Source organism: Oncorhynchus nerka, linkage group LG9b, assembly GCF_034236695.1.
Source record: "Oncorhynchus nerka isolate Pitt River linkage group LG9b, Oner_Uvic_2.0, whole genome shotgun sequence".
Lineage (NCBI taxonomy): Eukaryota > Metazoa > Chordata > Actinopteri > Salmoniformes > Salmonidae > Oncorhynchus > Oncorhynchus nerka.
The window spans coordinates 4,953,489-4,974,976 of NC_088424.1; the positions used below are offsets into that span (position 1 = coordinate 4,953,489).

Here is a 21,488-nt window from a genome sequence, read left to right on the forward strand (position 1 = left end):
GTCCCAATCTGCTGTCCCCACTTGCTTCAAGATGTCCACCATTGTTTCTGTAATCAAGAAAGCAAAGGTAACTGAACGAAAAATGACAATCGCCCCGTAGCACTCACTTCTGTTATCATGAAATGCTTTGAGAGGATAGTTAAGGATCATATCACCTCTACCTTACCTGACACCCTAGCCCACTTCAATTTGCTTACTGCCACAATAGATCCACAGACGATGCAATCACCATCACACTGCCCTATCCCATCTGGACAATAGGAATAAGAACGTCAGAATGCTGTTCAATGACTATAGCTCAGCCTTCAACACCATAGTACCCTCCAAGCTCATCATTAAGCTCGGGTTCTGGGTCTGAACCCTGCCCTGTGCAACTGGGTCCAGAACTTCCTGAAGGGCCGCCCCCAGGTGGTGCCAGAGCCCTGGGAGTGTGGTACCAGGAAAATAACCTCTCACTCAATGTCGACAATTTTTATTTATTTGACCTTTATTTTACTAGGCAAGTCAGTTAAGAACAAATTCTTATTTTCAATGACGGCCTAGTTCAGGGGCAGAACGACAGATTTTGTACCTTGTCAGCTCGGGGATTTGAACTTGCAACCTTTCGGTTACTAAAATGAAACAGGCTGATCGTAGACTTCAGGAAACAGCAGAGGGAGCATGCCCCTATCCACATTGACAGGACCGCAGTAGAGCACATGGAAAGCTTCAAGTTCCTTCGCGTATTTTTTTATTTTATTTGACCTTTATTTAACTAGGCAAGTCAGTTAAGAACAAATTCTAATTTACAATGCCGGACTACACCCGCCAAACCCTAACCCGGACGACGCTGGGCTAATTGTGCGCCACCCTACACTTCACAGATGATCTGAAATGGTCCACTCACACAGACAGTGTGATGAAGAAGGCACAACAGCGCCTCTTCAACCTCAGGAGGTTGAAGAAATTTGGCTTGGCACCTAAAACCCTCACAAACTTTTAGAGATGCAAAATTGAGAGCATCTTGTCGGCTGTATCACCGCCTGGTACGGCAACTGTCTGCACAACGCATCACCGGGGGCAAACTGCCTGCCCTCCAGGACACCTACAGCACCCGATGTCACAGGAAGGCCAAAAATATAATCAAGGACAACAACCACCCGAGCCACTGCCTGTTCACCCCGCTATCATCCAGAAGGCGAGGTCAGTACAGGAGCATCAAAGCAGGGACAAAGAGATTGAAAAACAGCTTCTATCTTAAGGCCATCAGACTGTTAAATAGCCATCAGTAGGCGGTTTTCACCCGGTTACGTAACCCTGCACCTTAGAGGCTGCTGCCTATATACATAGACTTGAAATCACTGGCCACTTTAATAATGGAACACAAGTCACTTTAATGTTTACATATTTTTGCTTTACTCATCTCATACGTATATACTGGTTTCTATTCTACTGTATTTTTGTCAATGCCACTCCAACATTGCTCATCCTAATATTTATATATTCCTTAATTCCATTATTTTACTTTTAGGTTTGTGTGTATTGTGTGTATTATTGTGAATTGTTAGATATTAATTCAATGTTGGAGCTAGAAACACAAGCATTTCGCTACACCCGCAATAACACCTGCTAAACATGTAATGTGACCAATAAAATTTGATTTGAACACCTAGGGTAGGTGATGATTCAGGGGAATATGACAAGCCCTAATTTGCAAAGCCTAAGTCATTATGTTGGATTTTATAATGTACATCTGATGGTGGGGGTGAGTTGGCGGTGTGCCCAATGATGTGGGCTGGTGTGGATAAAATGCCAGGGCCGAATTCATGCTCCAGTCCGCCACTGGCTATGGCTCCCCCCATCAACTCAGCCACCACTCCACGCTGTTTGTATCGGTCGTTTGCTTCAACCACGCCCGCCGTTCACGTCAGTCCGTAACGTAAGTTTGTGCGTGGTGCTCTGTACAGGGGGGCGTAGGTTTCACCGGCTTTCCAGAGGCAGACACAATGAACAGTCGGACGATGTAAAGCACGCATGTGGGCTGAAGGCACGGGCAAGTTTGGGCAGTATATATTCTTATTTTGTTTTATATAATTGGATGTTTTCGAGCATACTTATCATACTTTGACGGTATAGGGATAGCTAGAAAGGTCGGTCCAACGAATTAGTCTGCTAAAAACGAGGTCGACATCTCTGGCTCGTCCGCTTCGAAAACGACTCTGAAAACAAGACGGAATTTTACAAGATAAAGGACTTGCTAAAGTCAACGGTAAAACATTATGTCGATGATGGACTATTCCGATTACTTCGCCGCCGAATGTCTGGTGTCGATATCTAGCGGTCCCGTCTTACACCGACCCACCCCAGTTGCAGCCCAGCCCCCTCCCCAGGCCCTTCTTCCTGGGGAGCCTGAAGGGTCGAACGAGGACATGGAGGTGCGCGAGACAATGAGACTCGAGGGGGCCAACATGATGAAGGTGGCCGGGATCCTCACGGACCTCCACAGTAAATTCCGGCCCATGTCGGCCTACTCGGAAAGCAGCAACTCCTCGTGTGGGGAGAGCGGCTACACCACGTTGTCTGACTCAACTACCCCTACCATGACCCCCTCTGCTACTCCAATTCCTGGACAGTACAATGCCACTCAGCAACAGTGGGGAGGAGGAGCGCCTCGGTCCCCAGTAAAACGACACCAGTGCACTTTCGACGGCTGTGACAGAGTTTATGGGAAATCGTCTCATCTGAAAGCCCATATCAGAACCCATACAGGTACAATTATGTAGCTAGCTCTAACTGTAAAAAAAATGTTTTGGACATGTAATCTGAACAAACAACCCTTTTACTATCCAAGTTGTTCCAGAACTTCTAGTTTGGCCATACTCACTAAACACTCCTCCTTTTACTGTCACTCTCCTCTCTACATATATATCACGTTTCCCCCTGAAGAAAGGTGTTTTTCGTCACAGGGATATATACTGTACATTGGGGTGGTTGTCGTTTACCCGCGAGTTTGTACAATACTCCCCGAAAGAGGGAAAAACTCCCCAACCAGAGGGCTCATAACAAAGAAGTAAACGAACAAAAGAATGGGGCTGGACGAAAAAGCATAGTGACTAGTGACGAACATGTTACATCTAGGCTAGATTTGCATACGACGAGTGAGTTCGAGAGAGAAACGTAGCGTTCGGGGGCGTTTGCGCAGGCACCGTGGTTCTTTTAGCTCGAGCTGCCAAATCGTTTAATCCCACCTCGCGTCAATGTGGCCATTAGGTGAGAGTCAGGTTTTTGTAGAAAAACGCCGTTTTCTTTGTTGGAAGCCACCCACGTCTGTCATCGTTTTCCACGTCAAAGTTGTATGTTTAGCGCTGTTACTTTGTGTACATGCATCAGGTGTCCGCACGGTCTTGAGGTTCAGGGTCAGTGAAATAACAGGCGCAGATGGATTAGAAGAGGAAATCGTATTGAAAAGAACAAGTCGTCAGGGAACGCCCACAAAACGGGAGTGGGTTGAGGGGTAGGGATCCCGCCTAGCACAGACCGAGTTGGGCGTGTTGCGAAACGCTGGTCCTCTTTGCGGTCTTGAATATAGCCCCTGGCACCCCCTCGTTTGACTCCTATTACTCAAATTACGGCACTGTTCTAGGGCCACGAAATAGCCTTACAGACTTCACCTTGGGGTTATCATTTTAACTAACGTTAATTAGTCAACGTAAAAATGGTCCTCACCACTCCTCAAACCATTTTACTGTAGGTTATTAGCCTGGCTATTACCCATTTGTGGAAAATGGTAGTTTGGGAATGCCTGCTTTAAATGAACATTTTCACACTTTTAATGTGGATAATTCAAAGCTATTTCACAACTTTGTGTCAAGTTAATCACTTTCGAAAACAAGGCAGCCCTTTTGAAGGTTTCACATTTCTGAACCCAGTTAGAGCCTTTCCTAGGAGACATGTGGAGGTGTTGAGGGAGGCCTCTTCTATGGCCGCCCACCATATGTTGGAGGTAGCCTACCATATGAGTGTCAATATCTATTGCGGTCTACATTTTGCATTCACTTTTTTAAATTTCACTCTTCACTACCCATATGAACCATGGCCCGATAGATTAAAGTTTTTCTTTTCAAAATAGGTTGATTTCCTTGCATTAAAAAAGGGTGCTGATAATATTGTGAACTTTTTTAAACTAAATTGATGGGTACATAAGGGTCTCCCATGAATTTACCTTACTACCAACCTCTGTGTTTCTACCTTTAATGGCTTGTGCAAGTGATTGGCACAAGCAGGGCAATGCTTGACCCCCAGTCTGACTGGACTCAGTATTTTAATTCAAAGGTTTGGTGTAGACCTAGACTCTTTCTGTCTTCCTTCACCAGGTGAACGACCCTTTCCCTGCACCTGGTCCGACTGTGAGAAGAAATTTGCCCGCTCTGACGAGCTGGCTCGCCACATGCGCACCCACACGGGCGAGAAGCGCTTCCTGTGCCCACTGTGCGACAAGCGCTTCATGCGAAGCGACCATCTCATCAAGCACGCTCGCCGCCACCCCGACTTCCAGCCGTCCATGCTGGGCCGTAAGAGCTCGTCCTCTGGGGGCCAGGGGGTGTCCAGCCCCGCCATGGGCCAGTAGTGTGGAGGGGTCAGTGGGTTCACTCCCACATCTAGGGCTGGGATCAGCAAGGGTCACAGGGCAATCAGATCCACGAGCCAGGCCCCAGCCTGTCCAGCACTCACCACAAACAGGACTTGGATGGGGTTGCATTCACCACCACCCGCCCTCGATGGACGAAGACGACACTACTCTCAATGCTCAACACAACCTCAATTCTCTCCAACCCTTTCCCCGAAAAGCACTCACGCATGCAGGGAATTGTCAATGTCTTCAGTCCGCTGTCTCCGCACGCAGCAGCCAAATGTTTTCCTCCTTTCTCGGTTTATTTTAAAGAGATGGCGCTACATGTTTTTTTTTTTTTTTTTTCTGTGCCCGTTTTCTTTTTTTGTTATCGCCATTTTAGTTATATTTAGCTAGAGGCGTAGCAAGGTAGAGGTCGAGTGGAAGGGGAGCCGAGTTGCTGATCCCACAGCCACAGTTTTAGAGGTCGCACATTCCATGTGTTTTTGTCGTATGAATTTTTGTCGTTCAAATAAATTTAGTTGGCTTTAGGTATGTCTTTTTTTTTTTTTTGCAATATTGTATTTACTGCATTATTATCATTTAAATTGCAGGCCAGCTTCACTTTCATAGTAATGATGATGAATGGTTTAAACCGCTCAAGACTAGCAGTTTGCAGGCCATCCTTATTAATTCTAGATCAACTGTTTGTTTTTGTTTCCACCATCCATGAAACGTTGACACATGATACATGTCGTATTATGTCGGATACTGATGCAAGTGCTTTAAGCTTCTATTGTAGAGAATATCCTTAAATTCTATTAGAGGAAGTAATGCTTGTGATGAATTGTAGTCCTTATATTAGGGGTGACGGAGTATACGCTTGGATAGGATAGCGCTGCTTGTGAGTGTGTAAGAGAGCGTGTGTCTGTCTCTATTTCCTTTTTGTTAGAGAAAGAGAAGACACTTTCTACTATTTCCACTGTCTGTCCAGCAAATGGACATTCTTACTTTGTCTCAGTGAACAACACTTCAGGAAACTCAGAAAGCCTTAAACAATTTCATACTTTTTTTCCCCCTTTACCATGTTTACAGTTTGAATCAATTCTACAGGTTTACTCCGACTCGTCGACACGTCACAAATACACATATGCAATATGACACTTTTTCTTACAGGTTTTTTGAACGCTACTTGGCTAATTTGTGTGATAGGTATTCACTGTGTTAATATGCTTCTACAATTGCACACTGTGGAATTTGATAAAGATACAAGTTATCTCATTATATTTATTATAACCAATGGTTAGTAAGCCACATTTGTCCAAGTGCTTTAGGAAGTGCTATAAAGGATGGATTGGGGGTTTATTACGTGTATTTTTGTTTGTTTGCTGGTCATTCCGGTCCTCTCTCATCATATCTGGCTTTTCTCAGACACGATAACACTGTACCCTGTGCTCTCAGAGCCTTGTTTAAAAACGGTCCACAGAAAGATTGAAATTGCATGACTAAGGCACCTCCTCGTAGAGTCCTTCCGATGTCTTCCTTCTCTCATGTCTCCACTAACAGACTGACTTTAATTGTTCATTTTTGCTGTGTTATTTGAACACTGTTCGTTCCATTGTAATGGGATGTATTCAACTTTTTAAGTTGGAACGCTTTTGCCATTTGTACACGTTTTCACAAGTTATTACAATCTGACAGCTGATGGTAACTGCTGGCAGTTATCTCAAACACACATGGACTATATAACTTCAAAGGCACAATATTACTTAGGAGATACTTCTATGTTTTTGAATGAATTGTGAATGTCTCCATGGATCTCGTCATTTTCTGACATGGTGACTAAGCAAGTCTGCCTCGTCAAAATGATTATTTCACATACGAGTAACAATAATTTACCTCACAATTTGTTTTATGTAATATTTATCTTCCCTTGGAAAGTAGTTGGATCAAAATGCTTCTAAAGCCAATCGAGCCTTCGGTTTGAACTTCTTCTGTTCTTCAATTGAAAACTACACTCCGCCAGAGAAAACGTCTCTTTAGTTTGTCTTGTCTATCTTATGTATGCTGTGTGTACAGAGTTTTGATTGTGCTTAATATTTTATTATTATTTTTTCATAGTATTTTTTACTTACCCCAGGGTGTTCAGTAGTGCTGATCATCAGTTTTGGCATGCGTCTTATACAAATGTGCTGTTATGTATCACTACCCTGCACAATATTGAAGATTTCAATTTGGACCAACTGCGTTAGATGTATCAATAGATGAGTTCTGTAACCTACATAAGAACTTCATAACCCATACATTTCATCAATTCTAATGTCAACGACCGCAAATTGATATCTCAGTTATGTCCCTATTTTCCGTTTAACATAGGGATTTATGAAATACTCATTAACTGCTTCATGTATGGGTTATGAAGTCCTTTATGTAGGTAATCCTTCAGATAAAGTTACCAATTATTCAATAGAGATTTGACAAACCACTTAAACTGGCTTTGGGGGGGGGACACAATCATATCTCTAACTATTTAATTCGCTGAACACCTAGGGCAAACCATGCCTATTGTTTCTCACCATACACTAATAAATAAATAAAAATAGGCACAGCCGTATTGTGCATACAAAACCAATGTTTTTAGATTTTTTTAAAGCTACATTTTTACATGAATTAATTATTTAAGAAACAGCTTTATTACAGCTTTGTTTTACGTCGATAAGAGGAACTGTGGAAATAATTGAATACAGCTGCGACATGCTCTCTGATATTTATACTCTCAGGTGTCTTAAGAATTGAGCGCTGGAACTTCCATATTTCCTGCGCAACACCCAAGTCTAAGCATGTGTTTCTATTATTTCGCTGATTAATTTATTATGACTTATCATTTGTGTGGTTTCATTATTTCTTTTTATCGCTCATTATTTTTTGTGATTATGGAACAATGCTAATAATTTGGTTCCATTGTTTGCTTGATACAAAACTGCCAGTGCTTTTTAAAAATAATAAATACAAACCTTAAGTTGAATGTTTTGGTTGTGTGGGTCATGTTCTTCTTAATAGGTGACTTAACAGATGCTATTAACTTAACTGTATTTAAATGTTCAGTTATACTTGACATACATTTATTGTCAATATTGTTAAAGGGAAGGTTGTCTGAGATGGCATTTAAAGTAAGGAACATTTGATCAATCCCTTTTTGAAATGTATAATTCAAATGACAATATTACATTGGGTTTCTTACCCTGTAAGCGGTCTATAGACAAAGTATGATATGAAAGAAATGCATGCCTTGGTTGTTTACCTGGCCACTGCTAATTTATTTGCATCTGTGGCACAATGCAAATCAATGGTTCCTATATTAGTATTGTTTACGCTTTGTCCAAATCATCTATAAGTAGTGCCGAGCGATTAACTGAATGTCAGTCATTTTTCGCTTTTTAAACAACTAATTCATGAACATTGGTTCAATTATTAGTATTCCATTTCTTTGTTTGTTTCTGTGAGCTCAATGCGCACATTGCACTGCAGTTTCTCTAGAAAGAAATCAGATCATGCCTGTACTGTGCAATGTAGTAGGAGTTGTAGTTTCCAACAGGCCAATGTTGTACATAGTTTAGCACAGCAAATGTGATCATTAACTACATTGACCATAATCCACTGCTATATGTCCGGTCTGTGAGGAGATACATAGAGAGCAGTTGCCTCGTAAGATATTGGTATTCAGCAGTCATAAAAATATGCCTTATTTACTTAGAAGAACTGCTAAAGTAGTGATTTTGAGATGACTTGGAATTAAATAAGTCATCAAATAAAACAAATGTAATATACACAACTGAAATATGTTATTAAAGTAATGTGAATAACTGATGGTTAAAGTGATAAGCAATCATGGGACTTTTACGAATGATTTTTATTCTGTGATACAGCACTCAACCCACATATTGCATGATGCATTTGATGTTTTTTTTTTTAAATGATCGAAAAATCGTAATTCTTTTTTTAATAATCAAACTAACCTCAAAAAGCACTAATTGCTCAGCACCATCTATAAGGAACTTCAATGAGTTACACAATACATTTTGGGATGATTGTTTGTGACCTTAACCTTGGCCCCTGGCTCAGATTGTGGGGGCATAGAGCCTGGTAACAATGTGTGACTGTTTGGTACTTTTGACAGAGCCAATTTTGACTTTTGTGGCTGTGGAAGCTAGTGGCAACGGAGAGGGATTGAGCCTGCAATAGTTGCATTAGATGTGACTTCACAATATTATTTTGGGGAAGCCCAATTGATTCTGAGTTCGGGCATATAATGTTTATTTGTGAAAACTATTTCTAAGATGCGTAAGCCTACTTTCAGCTTTTCCAAATCCACTTCCTTGTTTAAATCGCTTGCGCTTTGAAATCCACAATGTATGGGGGAGGTTGCGCTAGATGGTGATGCTCTGAGAGATCAGCCAATTCAATTATTTTCTGAATGCTTAAACACCAACAGTGATTCTTGAAGCACTATCTCTGAAACCATTAACACTTGTAGCCAAAGCAATAACCAAGTGTGCCAAACTGAATGCACGTTCTCTGAAACCATTAACACTTGTAGCCAAAGCAATAACCAAGTGTGCCAAACTGAATGCACGTTCTCTGAAACCATTAACACTTGTAGCCAAAGCAATAACCAAGTGCGCTTTGTAGATTTATAACACACGTTTTTCAAAGCTGTAAACTCAACTCACTGCTTTACACTCAGTTTGCAATTTAATAACATACCTCTAGCAAAACTGTAAACATTGGTCTCTACATTGCTACACTATTTCGCCAATTGCCTTTCCATCATTGACACGGGAAAAACCTTTTGGATCATAAGTTCACTTACAAATCAGAGCTTGAGCACTAAATAGGCCACAGGTAAACATTTGTTTGGGACAACAATGGAGGCCAATATTGGACAGAGAGTAAGAGGGGTGAGAACTAGAGGAGGAGAAGGAAGAGGTGAAGTAGGGCGGGGAAGAGGAAGGGGAGTCAGGAACACAAAAACTGATGCAATCAGAGTGACTGTGGTTGACCATGTTGTCAACCATTGGATGAGCATGAGGGAGGCTGGGCAACGGGTTCAACCAAATCTGAGCCGCTATACTGTTGCAGGTATCATCCGGATATTTCAAAATGAAAACCGGTAAGTAACTAAGTGCTGTAGTCTTACTGGTACAGTAATATGTACTGTACTTTCATAATGAGAAGGATCTATCACTAAAACCATTCAAATGTTTTTACAGAAGTGCAAGAAAACCATGATCTGGTGGAAGAGGTCGACTGTTCAGCCCAGAGCAGGAAACCCACATTGTAAATATGGTCATTGCAAATAACTGCATCAGACTCAGAGAACTGTAGGACCACATAATGGCAGATAACACCATATTCCAAAACGTCAACAGAGTGAGTCTCTCTGCACTGTCTCGTCTACTGAAACACAATAGAATTAGGATGAAGCAGCTGTACACATTCCCTTTCGAAAGAAACTGACTGTAAATCAACTGAGATATGAATATGTACTGGATCTAGAAGTGTGTGATGCTACATCATATTGACTGATCCCTGTCTTTTCGTACTGTGCAACATTGTTTTGTCTCGTCTCTTTCAGAGAGTCGTGGAGCTAGAAGCAGATTGCAGTGCATCATGAGCTAATATATGTGGACGAGGCAGGTTTCAACCTTGCAAATACAAGTGGCTGCGGCAGAAATATCATTGGACACCGTGTCATCATCAACGTCCCGGGACAACGTGGTGGCAACGTAACAATGTCAAAACGGCGTCCTTCACCATCATGCGATCCTAGGCCCGTACAACACTGCACGACACTCCAGGCGATACTTTTCACGCTGCCTAGCTCAAGACAACATCGCATGTGATGTGGATGAAGTCTTAACGGTCGGACCCACAAAGGCAACAACAACAAAAAACAATAAATAAATCTGTTCTTTTTTTTTCTAGCACAAATGTTTTTGTTTTCTTCTTACTGCGCTTTTGTTGCTTGAGGAGTGTTGGAACTTTTGGAGAGAGAAAAAATACTTACTTTTGTATTGATAGTGTGTTAAATTCGGAGTACACATCCATACTTTACACATTTGGATACCTGTGTGTATGTGCGTTTACTACATGTATGACAAACCTTTATTGCAAACTGCCCTGCCCTGCACACAGAAAAAGAAAAAGCCACAAGTGCTTTTCATTTATATTATCAGTGCCTAGTTGGTGCTTCGTGTGCTTATACAAATGATGATTTGTGTGTCCTGTATTGAGGAAAAAACACAATTTTCTAAAAGAGTTTGTTTGTTTGTATAATGTTTTTCTGGTTAGTGTGTCGAGTTTTGAAAAAAATGCCTGCAGTTTCAAAGATAGTGCCTAAGCAATCAGGGAAAAAACGGTAAAACCGGCGGCTGTTTTCGCAGCTCCTGCCATTAGACTCCCATTCAAGTTCCATTTTGAGGCGCTGTGAAACCAGATGGTTCGACAGAGAGAGAGCTGGCTAATGGATAGAGTTCATCTCTGTGTATGCTGGCGGGCAAGGGTGGAGGCGTGCCTCCTTCTTTGGCGACGCCCGGGGGGCATAGGACGTCCCTCTACTCCTCTCTGAGGGCAAGGACAGTCGTTTTCAGACATGCCCGGTCTGAAAACAACCCCTTCCCCTTGTGGAGCAAGGAAACAATCAACTGGAACCAATGCCATATTGTTTGCACTGTTTTGGTCACTATCTGGTCTCTTAAAGGAAAAATCCACTCAAAAACTCTCTTTTGCTATTTATATAATTCGTCCACTGTTGATACACTCACAAAATGCATCACCATGATGATGTGGCAGGTGATACTTTGCATCTTGATAGTCCAATATCTTGAAAACTTGACTACTGACATGCAATACATTTTGGGACAGTAGCAACAGTAGACTAATGCCAAAAATGCCAAAAGATAGTTGTTGAGTGAAGTTTTCCTTTAAGATAAGCAAACACAGGGTTTACAAGGGCAAATATTACTCAACAAGCATCTACTTGCTAAATAAGGTGCTTGCTGGAGAAAGATAGTGTGAAAAAGAGTGAACACTGCAGTTAAAAAAGCAAAAGCCTGTATGAAAATATACTTTGTCCACCCACTGGAACTCATCTTGGGTGCTTATTGAACATGAAAGGCAGGTATTCATCCACAGGCAGCATCTTGCAAAGGGGCCCCCAGGAGGCCCCCTTGCCTCTCTACAGAAAGAGGGTATAGATCAAGATCCAGTGGGAGTAAACAGGGCGTACCGGGTTACAGACCCCCTCCACCCAGCGCTTTGGCTGCTTCACCCCTAGCCGCTTATGCCCCACATACGTACAGTGCATTCGGAAAGTATTCAGACTCCTCTGAATGTCCCTGAGTGGCCCAGCCAGAGCCCGGACTTGAACCCGATCGAACATCTCTGGAGAGACCTGAAAATAGCTATGCAGCGACGCAACCCATCCAACTGACAAAGCTTGAGAGGATCTGAAGAGAAGAATGGGAGAAACTCGCCAAATACAGATGTGCCAAGCTTGTGGGGTCATACCCAAGTAGGATCGAGGCTGTAATCATTGCCAAAGGTGCTTTAACAAAGTACTGAGTAAAGGGTCTGAATACTTATGTTAATGAGATATTTACGTTCTTTATTTTGTATAAATTTGCAACAATTTCTACAAAAAAACAACAAACAAAAAAAGTTTTTTTGCTTTGTCATCATGGGGTATTGTGTGTAGATTGATGAGAAAACAATTATAATTTAATACATTTTAGAATAAGGCTGTAACGTTACAAAATGTGGAAAAAGGGAAGGGGTCAGAATACTTTCCGAATGCACTGTAGCTGAGGGAGACGCTTCAACCTAGTTCCATTTGTTTTATTAAGTATTCCTAGAAAAATAAGCCATTTTAGACTATTGAGCTGCGCTGTCTGTCTATCTGGGTGTGTTCGCGTGTGTGTGTGCAGCCAATCAGCTCTCACATCAGATCCCAATCCAGTCCCTCTTGGTCCACATTCTCCATGGTCACCTGGCTGCTGCGAAACTGCTGCTCGGTCCGAACATCGTACTCCAGCACCAGCATATGCTGCAGTCCCTGTTTCAACATCTAGAGGGTGACATTCACCACAGGACGGCCACTGAGCCAGGGTTCGAATCTCCAAATGCTTTATACATTAAAACAATTTACATCGCCTTCTACACTATATATACGAACGTATGTGGACACCCCTTCAAATGAGTGGATTGGGCTATTTCAGCCACACCCGTTGCTGACAGGTGTATAAAATCAAGCACACAGTTATGCAGTCTCCGCAGGCAAACATTGACAGTAGAATGGCCTTACTGAAGAGCTAAGTGACTTTCAACGTTGCACTGTCATAGGATCCCACCTTTCCAACAAGTCAGTTCATCAAATTTCTGCCCTGCTAGAGCTGCCCCAGTCAACTGTAAGTGCTGTTATTGTGAAGTGGAAGCGTCATGGAGCAACAACGGCTCAGCCACGAAGTGGTAGACCACAGAACGGGACCACTGAGTGCTGAAGTGCGTGGCGCGTAAAAATCGTCTGTCCTCGGTTGCGACACTCACTACCGAATTTCAAACTGCTTCTGGAAGCAACGTCAGTACAATAACTGTTTGTTGGGAGCTTCATGAAATGGGTTTCCATGGCCGAGCAGCCGCACACAAGCCTAAGATAACCATGCACAATGCCAAGCGTCTGCTGGTGGAAACATGTTCTCTGGAGTGATTAATCACGCTTCACGAATCTGAATTTGTCAGATGGCAGGAGAACACTACCTCCCCTAATGCATAGTGCCAACTGTAAAGGTTGGTGAAGGAGGAATAATGGTCTGGGGCTGTTTTTCATAGTTCGGGCTAGGCCTGTTAGTTCCAGTAAAGGAAATTCTTAATGCTACAGCATACAATTACATTCTAGACGATTCTGTGCTTCCAACTTTGTGACAACAGTTTGGGGAAGTCCCTTTCCTGTTTCAGTGTGACAATGCCCTCGTGCACAAAGTGAGGTCCATACAGAAATGGTTTGTCGAGATTAGTGTGGAAGAACTTGACTGGCCTGCACAGAGCCCTGACCTCAACCCCATCGGACACCTTTGATATGAATTGGAAGGCCGACTGTGAGCCAGGCCTAATCGCCCAACATCAGTGCCCGACCTCACCAATGCACTTGTGGCTGAATGGAAGCAAGTTCCCGCAGCAATGTTCCAACATTTTGTGGAAAGCATTCCCAAAAGAATGGAGGCTGTTATAGCAGCAAAGGGGGACCAACTCCATATTAATGCTCATGATTTTGTAATGAGATGTTTGGCGAGCAGGTGTCCACATACCTTTGGTCATGTATTGTATCCTGTATCTTTCCATCTATCAAGTAACAAACTAGTTGTAGTAAAGTAGTTTGAGCAATGTTACAGATCCTTAACACAATCAATAAAAGTAGCAGCTATCAATGTTTATTAGGATTTTTATGCAATGTTTTGCGGGTGTATAGAATCGATTTGCATGTATAGACTAGATCTGCAACTGTTTCCAGATGTTGTAGTGACTGAGGAAGCAGCCGAGTCAGGACACCCCCCCCCGAATATGAGTCTTTGTACTCAGGCAACATGTCTATGCCCATTGCCTGCAGCTGGGAGGTGTTCAGAGCTCCGAACAAAAGAGAAGAAAATAAAAGATTAGTAAACATCATTCCAAATGTTCAAACCCAGCCCAGATGCTTAGGTCTAGATTTACTTCAGGTTTGCACCTGTTCTTTATCAGACAAAATGTAGCACAAACGTTTGAAGAAAATATCAAAGGAAGATTACGACATAGATAATAAATCTAAATAAATCTAAGTTTCACGGTCTTTATGAATCCATGCTTCACTAATTGGAGCAATAGTGGAGTGGAGTGAGGATTCAGTATGGATAGCAGGCAATTTCTTTTATTCCCTTCTGAAGTAACAGGTGCAGGCGTTACGTAATGTGCTTTTTGGTTGTGGTGTCGTACTTGCCATCCACCACCACTGTCAGTGTAATATGGATGCCCAGAACGGAGAGGGTGCCCAGCATTCGATCCCGCCGCACAGAGCGCCGCTTCGGTTGAATCCGAAAGATATAGAATGAAGGTGGGGAGAATAGACAGTTCCATCCTTTATACCCTTTCTCATGATTCGTATGAAATGAATAACAGTGGATGACTAAAGACACAGTATACAGTGGATGTACTGTAAGGGCATTCTCAGAACCTCATCAAATCCAATCTTTTCCAGGTTTAGGTGCATGGTGCATGTATTTGTAATGCTTCATGATCAACCTTTGAATGCTTGGCTATGAAATGTCAACTGACATTTACTCCTGAGGTACTGACCTGTTGCACCCTCTACAACCACTGTGATTATTATTCAACCCTGCTGGTCATATATGAACCTTTGAACATCATGAAGAACAATATAGCCATGCACTTTTATAATCACTACCCGACACAGCCAGAAGAGGACTGGCCACCCCTCAGAGCCTGGTTCCTTTCTAGGTTTCTTGCTAGGCTCCTGCCTTTCTAGAGAGATTTCCCTAGCCACCGTGCTTCTACATCTGCATTGCTTGCTGTTTGGGGTTTTAAGCTGGGTTTCTGTATAAGCACTTTGTGACATCTGCTGATGTAAAAATGGCTTTAGAGAAATACATTTGATTTGAATTTGATTTGACAATCGACCGAAGAAAAATATATGTATTAGACTCTTATTATTAAATAAAAGCAGATCACACTGTGTTAAGACATTGGCCATCTATGATTTCCATAGGAATTCCTCAGCCTCTCATTAATGACCATTTTGGGGATTTTCTCAAGAGACGGAGCGTGATGAAGGAGACAAAGAGATAGCTAGTGAGCTAGAGGAGTGGGCATTCTGACAAGGCTGTTAAAGTGAGGGGAGTCGTAACAGCTTCACAGGGACTGGTCGGTAGGCGTGGGGAAAGCACGAAAGGATGTAGAAGGCAAGCGTGGAGGGATATATTTAAAGATAGTGAGGGGGGTGTGTGTGAGAGAGAGAGAATATCCTATACTAAATCAGAATGCTCAGACCTTGCTCGAACGTTTGTGGAAATCATGCATTAATGTCATTCCAAGATTTGTGCAGAAATGTAAGAAAGGATTCGTCTCAATCAGAGCCTCAGTCATGGTGTGGCTAAATCTCTCCACCTCCTCCTAACCTTGCTGTTACTTCGGGGGCCGTGGCAGATACCCATAGTGCTCTCTGTTGCATATGTACATCTGCACGGAATCACAGGGTCATAATATAACCTAATACATTAGACACATACACGTTACATGTATTGCATGTTTGATTGAGTATGCCTGGTGTGGCAGATACTGTAGGTGGGGTTTGCACGTTTGGGACTATTCTGTTGTGGGTATTGCACCAGAATGAAAGCAGGAAGAAATGCGATTTAAGCCCAGATCTGACCCCCATTCAATATGCAGTAATGAACGGTGCATTTAAACACAATTCATTACGACTCCATGTCTGACCTACCCGCCGCGCAGAGAAGGCGAAGACCATGATGCCATCCAGGGGAAAGGTGTAGTCGTGGTGTGGCGGGTGCAAGGCCAGCGCCCGGGCGGCGCCCCGCCTCAAGACCACCAGGAAGGTAGAGTGCACCATGGGAACACCGAAGCAGCCCTGGTTCTTCCCGTTTCTGATGGGGATGTACTCTGGGGTGCACTTGTAGTAAGCCTGAGAGGGCAAGCAGAGACACAGTAGACTAAATTGAGCATTAAGAAGTGGCCCAAAGGCCAAATCAGGCCCCACTATGACATTTTATGTAGCCCTTGAAATGATTTATTTGTATTTTTATATCCTCCCTGGTCATTTGCAAATTTCAAGTCTTCAAATACAATGGTGGGCATTGAGCACACATGAAAGAACATGATGTAATACAATGAATCAAAAAGGAAACACATTTAATTTAGCATTAATTGTATAAATTATCATGCGTTACAAACATTGTTGACGTCGACATTAAAAAAAGACACTCGCTAATTGAATTTAATACTGATGTCATAGATAGAAAACGGAATGCAAATCACGCTGAAGTGGCAAACAAACCAGCAAAACTCAAATGAAACTGGGAAAGGACAGAAGAGCTAGCCATACGGTCACATAACACTGAGGGACAGTGCGAAGTGAGTGGTGGTGTGAAGCAAGATGGCAGAAGGCAAATCATGAAATTGGCTCCATCTGTTTTGCTGCCCTCTGACAATACCCTTACTCATCATAACACTAACAGAGCCAGACAAGACAGACAGACAAGTGCAACGCTTCAGATTGAATTAACATTCGGATGGCAACAAACCATAAAGTTGTCTTCCCGAGAAGGGGGCCAGCAGTGGGCCAATAAAAAGGTGGAGGTGTAGAAATGGTGCCAATGAGTGAAATAAATGAAGATGAATGAAGGATGTACCTGTGGGGGTCATGCCACACCAGAAGTAGAGGGCGCTGAATGGACGTCGCAACTGTTGAATTCTCTGCCATCATCTCCGTCAGCACCCGCAGGTTGGTCAGCAAGTTGTCAGTGTCCACAAACTGGGTGATGTAGAATTAATCTCAGTGGAAATATAGAACGTTCTGTTGTTCTGGGCTGGTTCAAAAGAAGTGAGGTGAATTCACATTTGGCTATTTGTGGTACTTTCGTCCAGTTACAGCTGTGAAAATGTGTTGTTACTCTTACAGTGAAGCCTAAACACTATATCACTATATTTTGCCAAAATCTCACAATTTAAGAGGTGCATGACAACTGAGTGTTGATATCCCACTGGGTTGAGTTATGGGTGACCTCACCAGTATGTAATGAGCCCAAAGAGCCCTGGCTGATTTGAGAGCAGCCTGCTTTAGCTTCATCATATGGATGAATCGAGAGTTAGGCACCAACCCATCCACATATGATATATATGTATCTTGAATGTCCTGAATGACTGTGCTGTCATGAATTGTATTATTTAATCTTGATGCCCACTATTTAACCAGGTAGGCCAGTTGAGAACAAGTTCTCACTCACAACTGCGACCTGTCCAAGATAAAGCAAAGCAATGCGACAAAAAAGTCGCTCTGGATAAGAGCGTCTGCTAAATGACTTAAATGTAAATGTAAATGTAAAAACAACAACAACACAGAGTTAGACATGGGATAAACAAACGTACAGTCAATAACACAATAGAAAAAGTCTATCTACAGTGTGTGCAAAGTAGTAAAATTAGGGAGGTAAGGCAATAAATAGGCCATAGAGGTGAAATAATTACAATTTAGCATTAACACTGGAGTGATAGATGTGCAGATGATGATGTGCAAGTAGAGATACTGGGGTGCAAAATAGCAACAACAACAAAAGAGAACAGTATAGGGATGAGGTAGTTGGGTGAGCTATTTACAGATGGGCTGTGTACAGGTACAGTGATTGGTAAGCTGCTCTGAAAGCTGAAGCTTAAAGTTAGAGAGGAAGATAATAGTCTCCAGCTTCAGCGACAAATATGTAGCAAGGGCCAGCCAACGAGAGCATACAGGTCGCAGTGGTGGGTAGTATATGGGGCTTTGGTGACAAAACGGATGGCACTGTGGTAGACTATATCCAATTTGCTGAGTAGAGTGTTGGAGGCTATTTTGTAAATGACATCGCCAAAGTCAAGGATCGGTAGGATAATCAGTTTTACGGGGTTATGTTTGGCAGCATGAGTGAAGGAGGCTTTGTTGCGAAATAGGAAGCCGATTCTAGATTTAATTTTGGATTGGAGATGCTTAATGTGTCTGGAAGGAGAGTTTACAGTCTAACCAGACAACTAGGTATTTGTAGTTGTCTACATACAGTGGGGCAAAAAAGAGGCCTGTAATTTTCATCATAGGTACACTTCCCAGCCTGGTGCAGGTCTACAATTTTGTTTCTGGTGTCCTTTGACAGCTCTTTGGTCTTGGCCATAGTGGAGTTTGGAGTGTGACTGTTTGAGGTTGTGGACAGGTATCTTTTATACTGATAACAAGTTCAAACAGGTGCCATTAATACAGGTAATGAGTGGAGGACAGAGGAGCCTCTTAAAGAAGAAGTTACAGGTCTCTGAGAGACAGAAATCTTGCTTGTTTGTAGGTGACCAAATACTTATTTTCCACCATAATTTGCAAATAAATTCATAAAAAATCCTACAATGTGATTTTCTGTTTTTTTTTCTAATTTTGTCTGTCATAGTTTAAGTGTACCTATGATGAAAATTACAGGCCTCTCTCATCTTTTTATGTGGGAGAACTTGCACAATTGGTGGCTGACTAAATACTTTTTTGCCCCACTTTATTCTGTCAGAACCTTCCAGAGTAGTGATGCTAGTCGGACGGGCGGTTGCGGGCAGCAATCAATTGAAGAGCATGCATTTAGGTTTACTAGCATTCAAAATCAGTTGGAGGCCACGGAAGGAGTGTTGTATGGCATTGAAGCTCGTTTGGAGGTTTGTTAACACAGTGTCCAAAGAAGGACCAGATGTATGCAGAATGGTGTTGTCTGCGTAGAGGTGGATCAGAGTATCACCAGCAGCAAGAGCGACATCATTGATATATACAGAGAAAAGAGTCGGCCCGAGAATTGAACCGTGTAGCACCCCCATAGAGATTGCTAGAGGTCCGGACAACAGGCCCTCTGATTTGACACACTGAACTCTATCTGAGAAATAGTTGGTGAACCAGGCGAGGCAGTCATTTGAGAAACCAAGGCTGTTGAGTCTGCCGATAAGAATGCGGTGATTGACAGAGTCGAAAGCCTTGGCCAGGTCGATGAAGACGGCTGCACAGTACTGTCTTTTATCAATGGCGGTTATGATATCGTTTAGGACCTTGAGCGTGGCTGAGGTGCACCCATGACCAGCTCGGAAACCAGATTGCATAGTGGAGAAGGTACAGTGGGATTTCGAAATGGTCAGTAATCTGTTAACTTGTCTTTCGAAGATTTTAGAAAGGTAGGGCAGGATGGATATAGGTCTATAACAGTTTGGGTCTAGAGTGACTGAGGCAGCTTTCCAATCTTTGGGGATCTCAGACAATACAAAAGAGAGGTTAGACAAGCTGGTAATAGGGGTTGCAACAATTTCGGTGGATCATTTTAGAAAGAGAGGGTCCAGATTGTCTAGCCCAGCTGATTTGTAGGGATCCCGATTTTGTAGTTCTTTCAGAACATCAGCTGTCTGGATTTGGATGAAGGAGAAGCGGGGGGCAAGTTTCTGTGCGGGGTGCAGAGCAGTTGGCCGGGGTAGGGGTAGCCAGGTGGAAAGTATGGCCAGCAGTAGAAAAATGCTCATTGAAATGATTGATTACGTAGATTTATCGGTGGTGACTGTTTCCTAGCCTCAGTGCAGTGAGCAGCTGGGAGGAGGTGCTCTTATTCTCCATGGACTTTACAGCGTCCCAGTGTCTCACCCTCTCTGCTCTAAGACCACTGTTTACTCCTCTCACATCTCTGAATATTTCAGTAGAGGGGCTGAACTTAATCCACTGACAGCAACTGGTATTGAATAGGTTTTGCCCAATGAAAGTCTCCTCCATTCCGGGATTGATACATATTTTAATATTTTATTATGGTAAAATGCAGTGACCATTAGCCTATAGGGCTGGATGATAAATAATCTATGAACTCCAGCTCAGTAAAGTAACTGAGGATTGTTTTCAGTTCAAAACTCAAATTGACCAAAAAATACGTATTGTGGTGTCATCTGGAACTGATGGGCACCAATGAGACAATATTATGTGACTGCTTTAGCCTTCATCACTCCATACATTATCCATACTCTAGCTAACCATGGATGTGAGAGATCATTTTAAGGGTTTTGAAAAAGGGTTCAACTTGTAAAGTAAAAAGCAATATGGAACAAAAGGTTCAAATTCATGCGTTTTACCAGATGGCGATAAGATCCATAGGATACTCTAACCTGTCAACAACTTCCCAAGAAGTAAGGAAGACTGTGCTATGCATTGTGCGCCAGGATAGGCTACTGATCAGAACTTTGGGCTTCAGCAACAAAAACTTGTGCAGGACAGGTTCAAGCATAGCCGCGAGAAGTAGGGGCGCTGAGGGTGCTGCCTCTGAAAAAAAAAAAAAAAATGTGCATTTTATGGACAATTTCACAAAAGTAGTGCATTGGGCCTTTACCAGTCCTGTATTAGCGGTTCACATAGCCACTTGTAGCATGCCAAAAAAAACAAATGATTTTAGTCTTCTTTTTTTGTTGTTGACCTTGTAAGCCTTGTTGTAATCTGATAGGCAGGTGTTGTTAATTTAATTGGATATTGGGAGGTGAGGAGCACTCCTTTTTTTTGACCCTTTGAAACCAAAATGCAATTTTTATTGCTATTAACATATACATTGCATTCGGAAAGTATTCAGACTCCTCTACATGTTGTTAAATTACAGCCTTATTCTAAAAATATATATATATTTTTTATCTCATCAATCTACACACAATACCCCATAATGACAAAGCATGAGACTCGAAATTGAGCTCAGGTGCATCCTGTTTCCATTGATCATTCTTGAGATGTTTCTACAACTTGATTGGAGTCCACCTGTGGTAAATTCAATTGATTGGACATGATTTGGAAAGGTGGTCAAAGCAACTGTCCGTAGAGCTCTGAGGCAGGATTGTGTCAAGACACAGATCTGGGGAAGGGTATAAAAAAAAATTCTACATTGAAGGTAACACAGTGGTCTCCATAATTCTTAAATGGAAGTTTGGAGACAACATTTAATCAACCAACTATTTAATAAATTTTACAATAAGGCTGTAACATAACAAAATGTGGAAAAAGTCAAGGGGTCTTACTTCCCGAATGTACTGTAGGTTGTGATAGCTGTAAAGCCGAATT

General features: G+C 42.4%; 1 protein-coding gene and 1 pseudogene across 1 annotated transcript; one reads left to right on the plus strand and one right to left on the minus strand.

Annotated features, from left to right (window-relative positions):
- Positions 1 to 1,900: 1,900 nt before the first annotated feature.
- Positions 1,901 to 7,613, plus strand: LOC115114152 (Krueppel-like factor 9). Its single transcript, XM_029642168.2, has 2 exons — positions 1,901 to 2,748; positions 4,353 to 7,613. Exons 1-2 carry the CDS (start codon positions 2,259 to 2,261, stop codon positions 4,604 to 4,606), a joined length of 744 nt encoding a protein of 247 aa, XP_029498028.1. The 5' UTR covers positions 1,901 to 2,258; the 3' UTR covers positions 4,607 to 7,613.
- A 6,518-nt stretch (positions 7,614 to 14,131) lies between these two features.
- On the minus strand, positions 14,132 to 20,541 carry LOC115114807 (procollagen galactosyltransferase 2-like; annotated as a pseudogene).
- Positions 20,542 to 21,488: the final 947 nt, after the last annotated feature.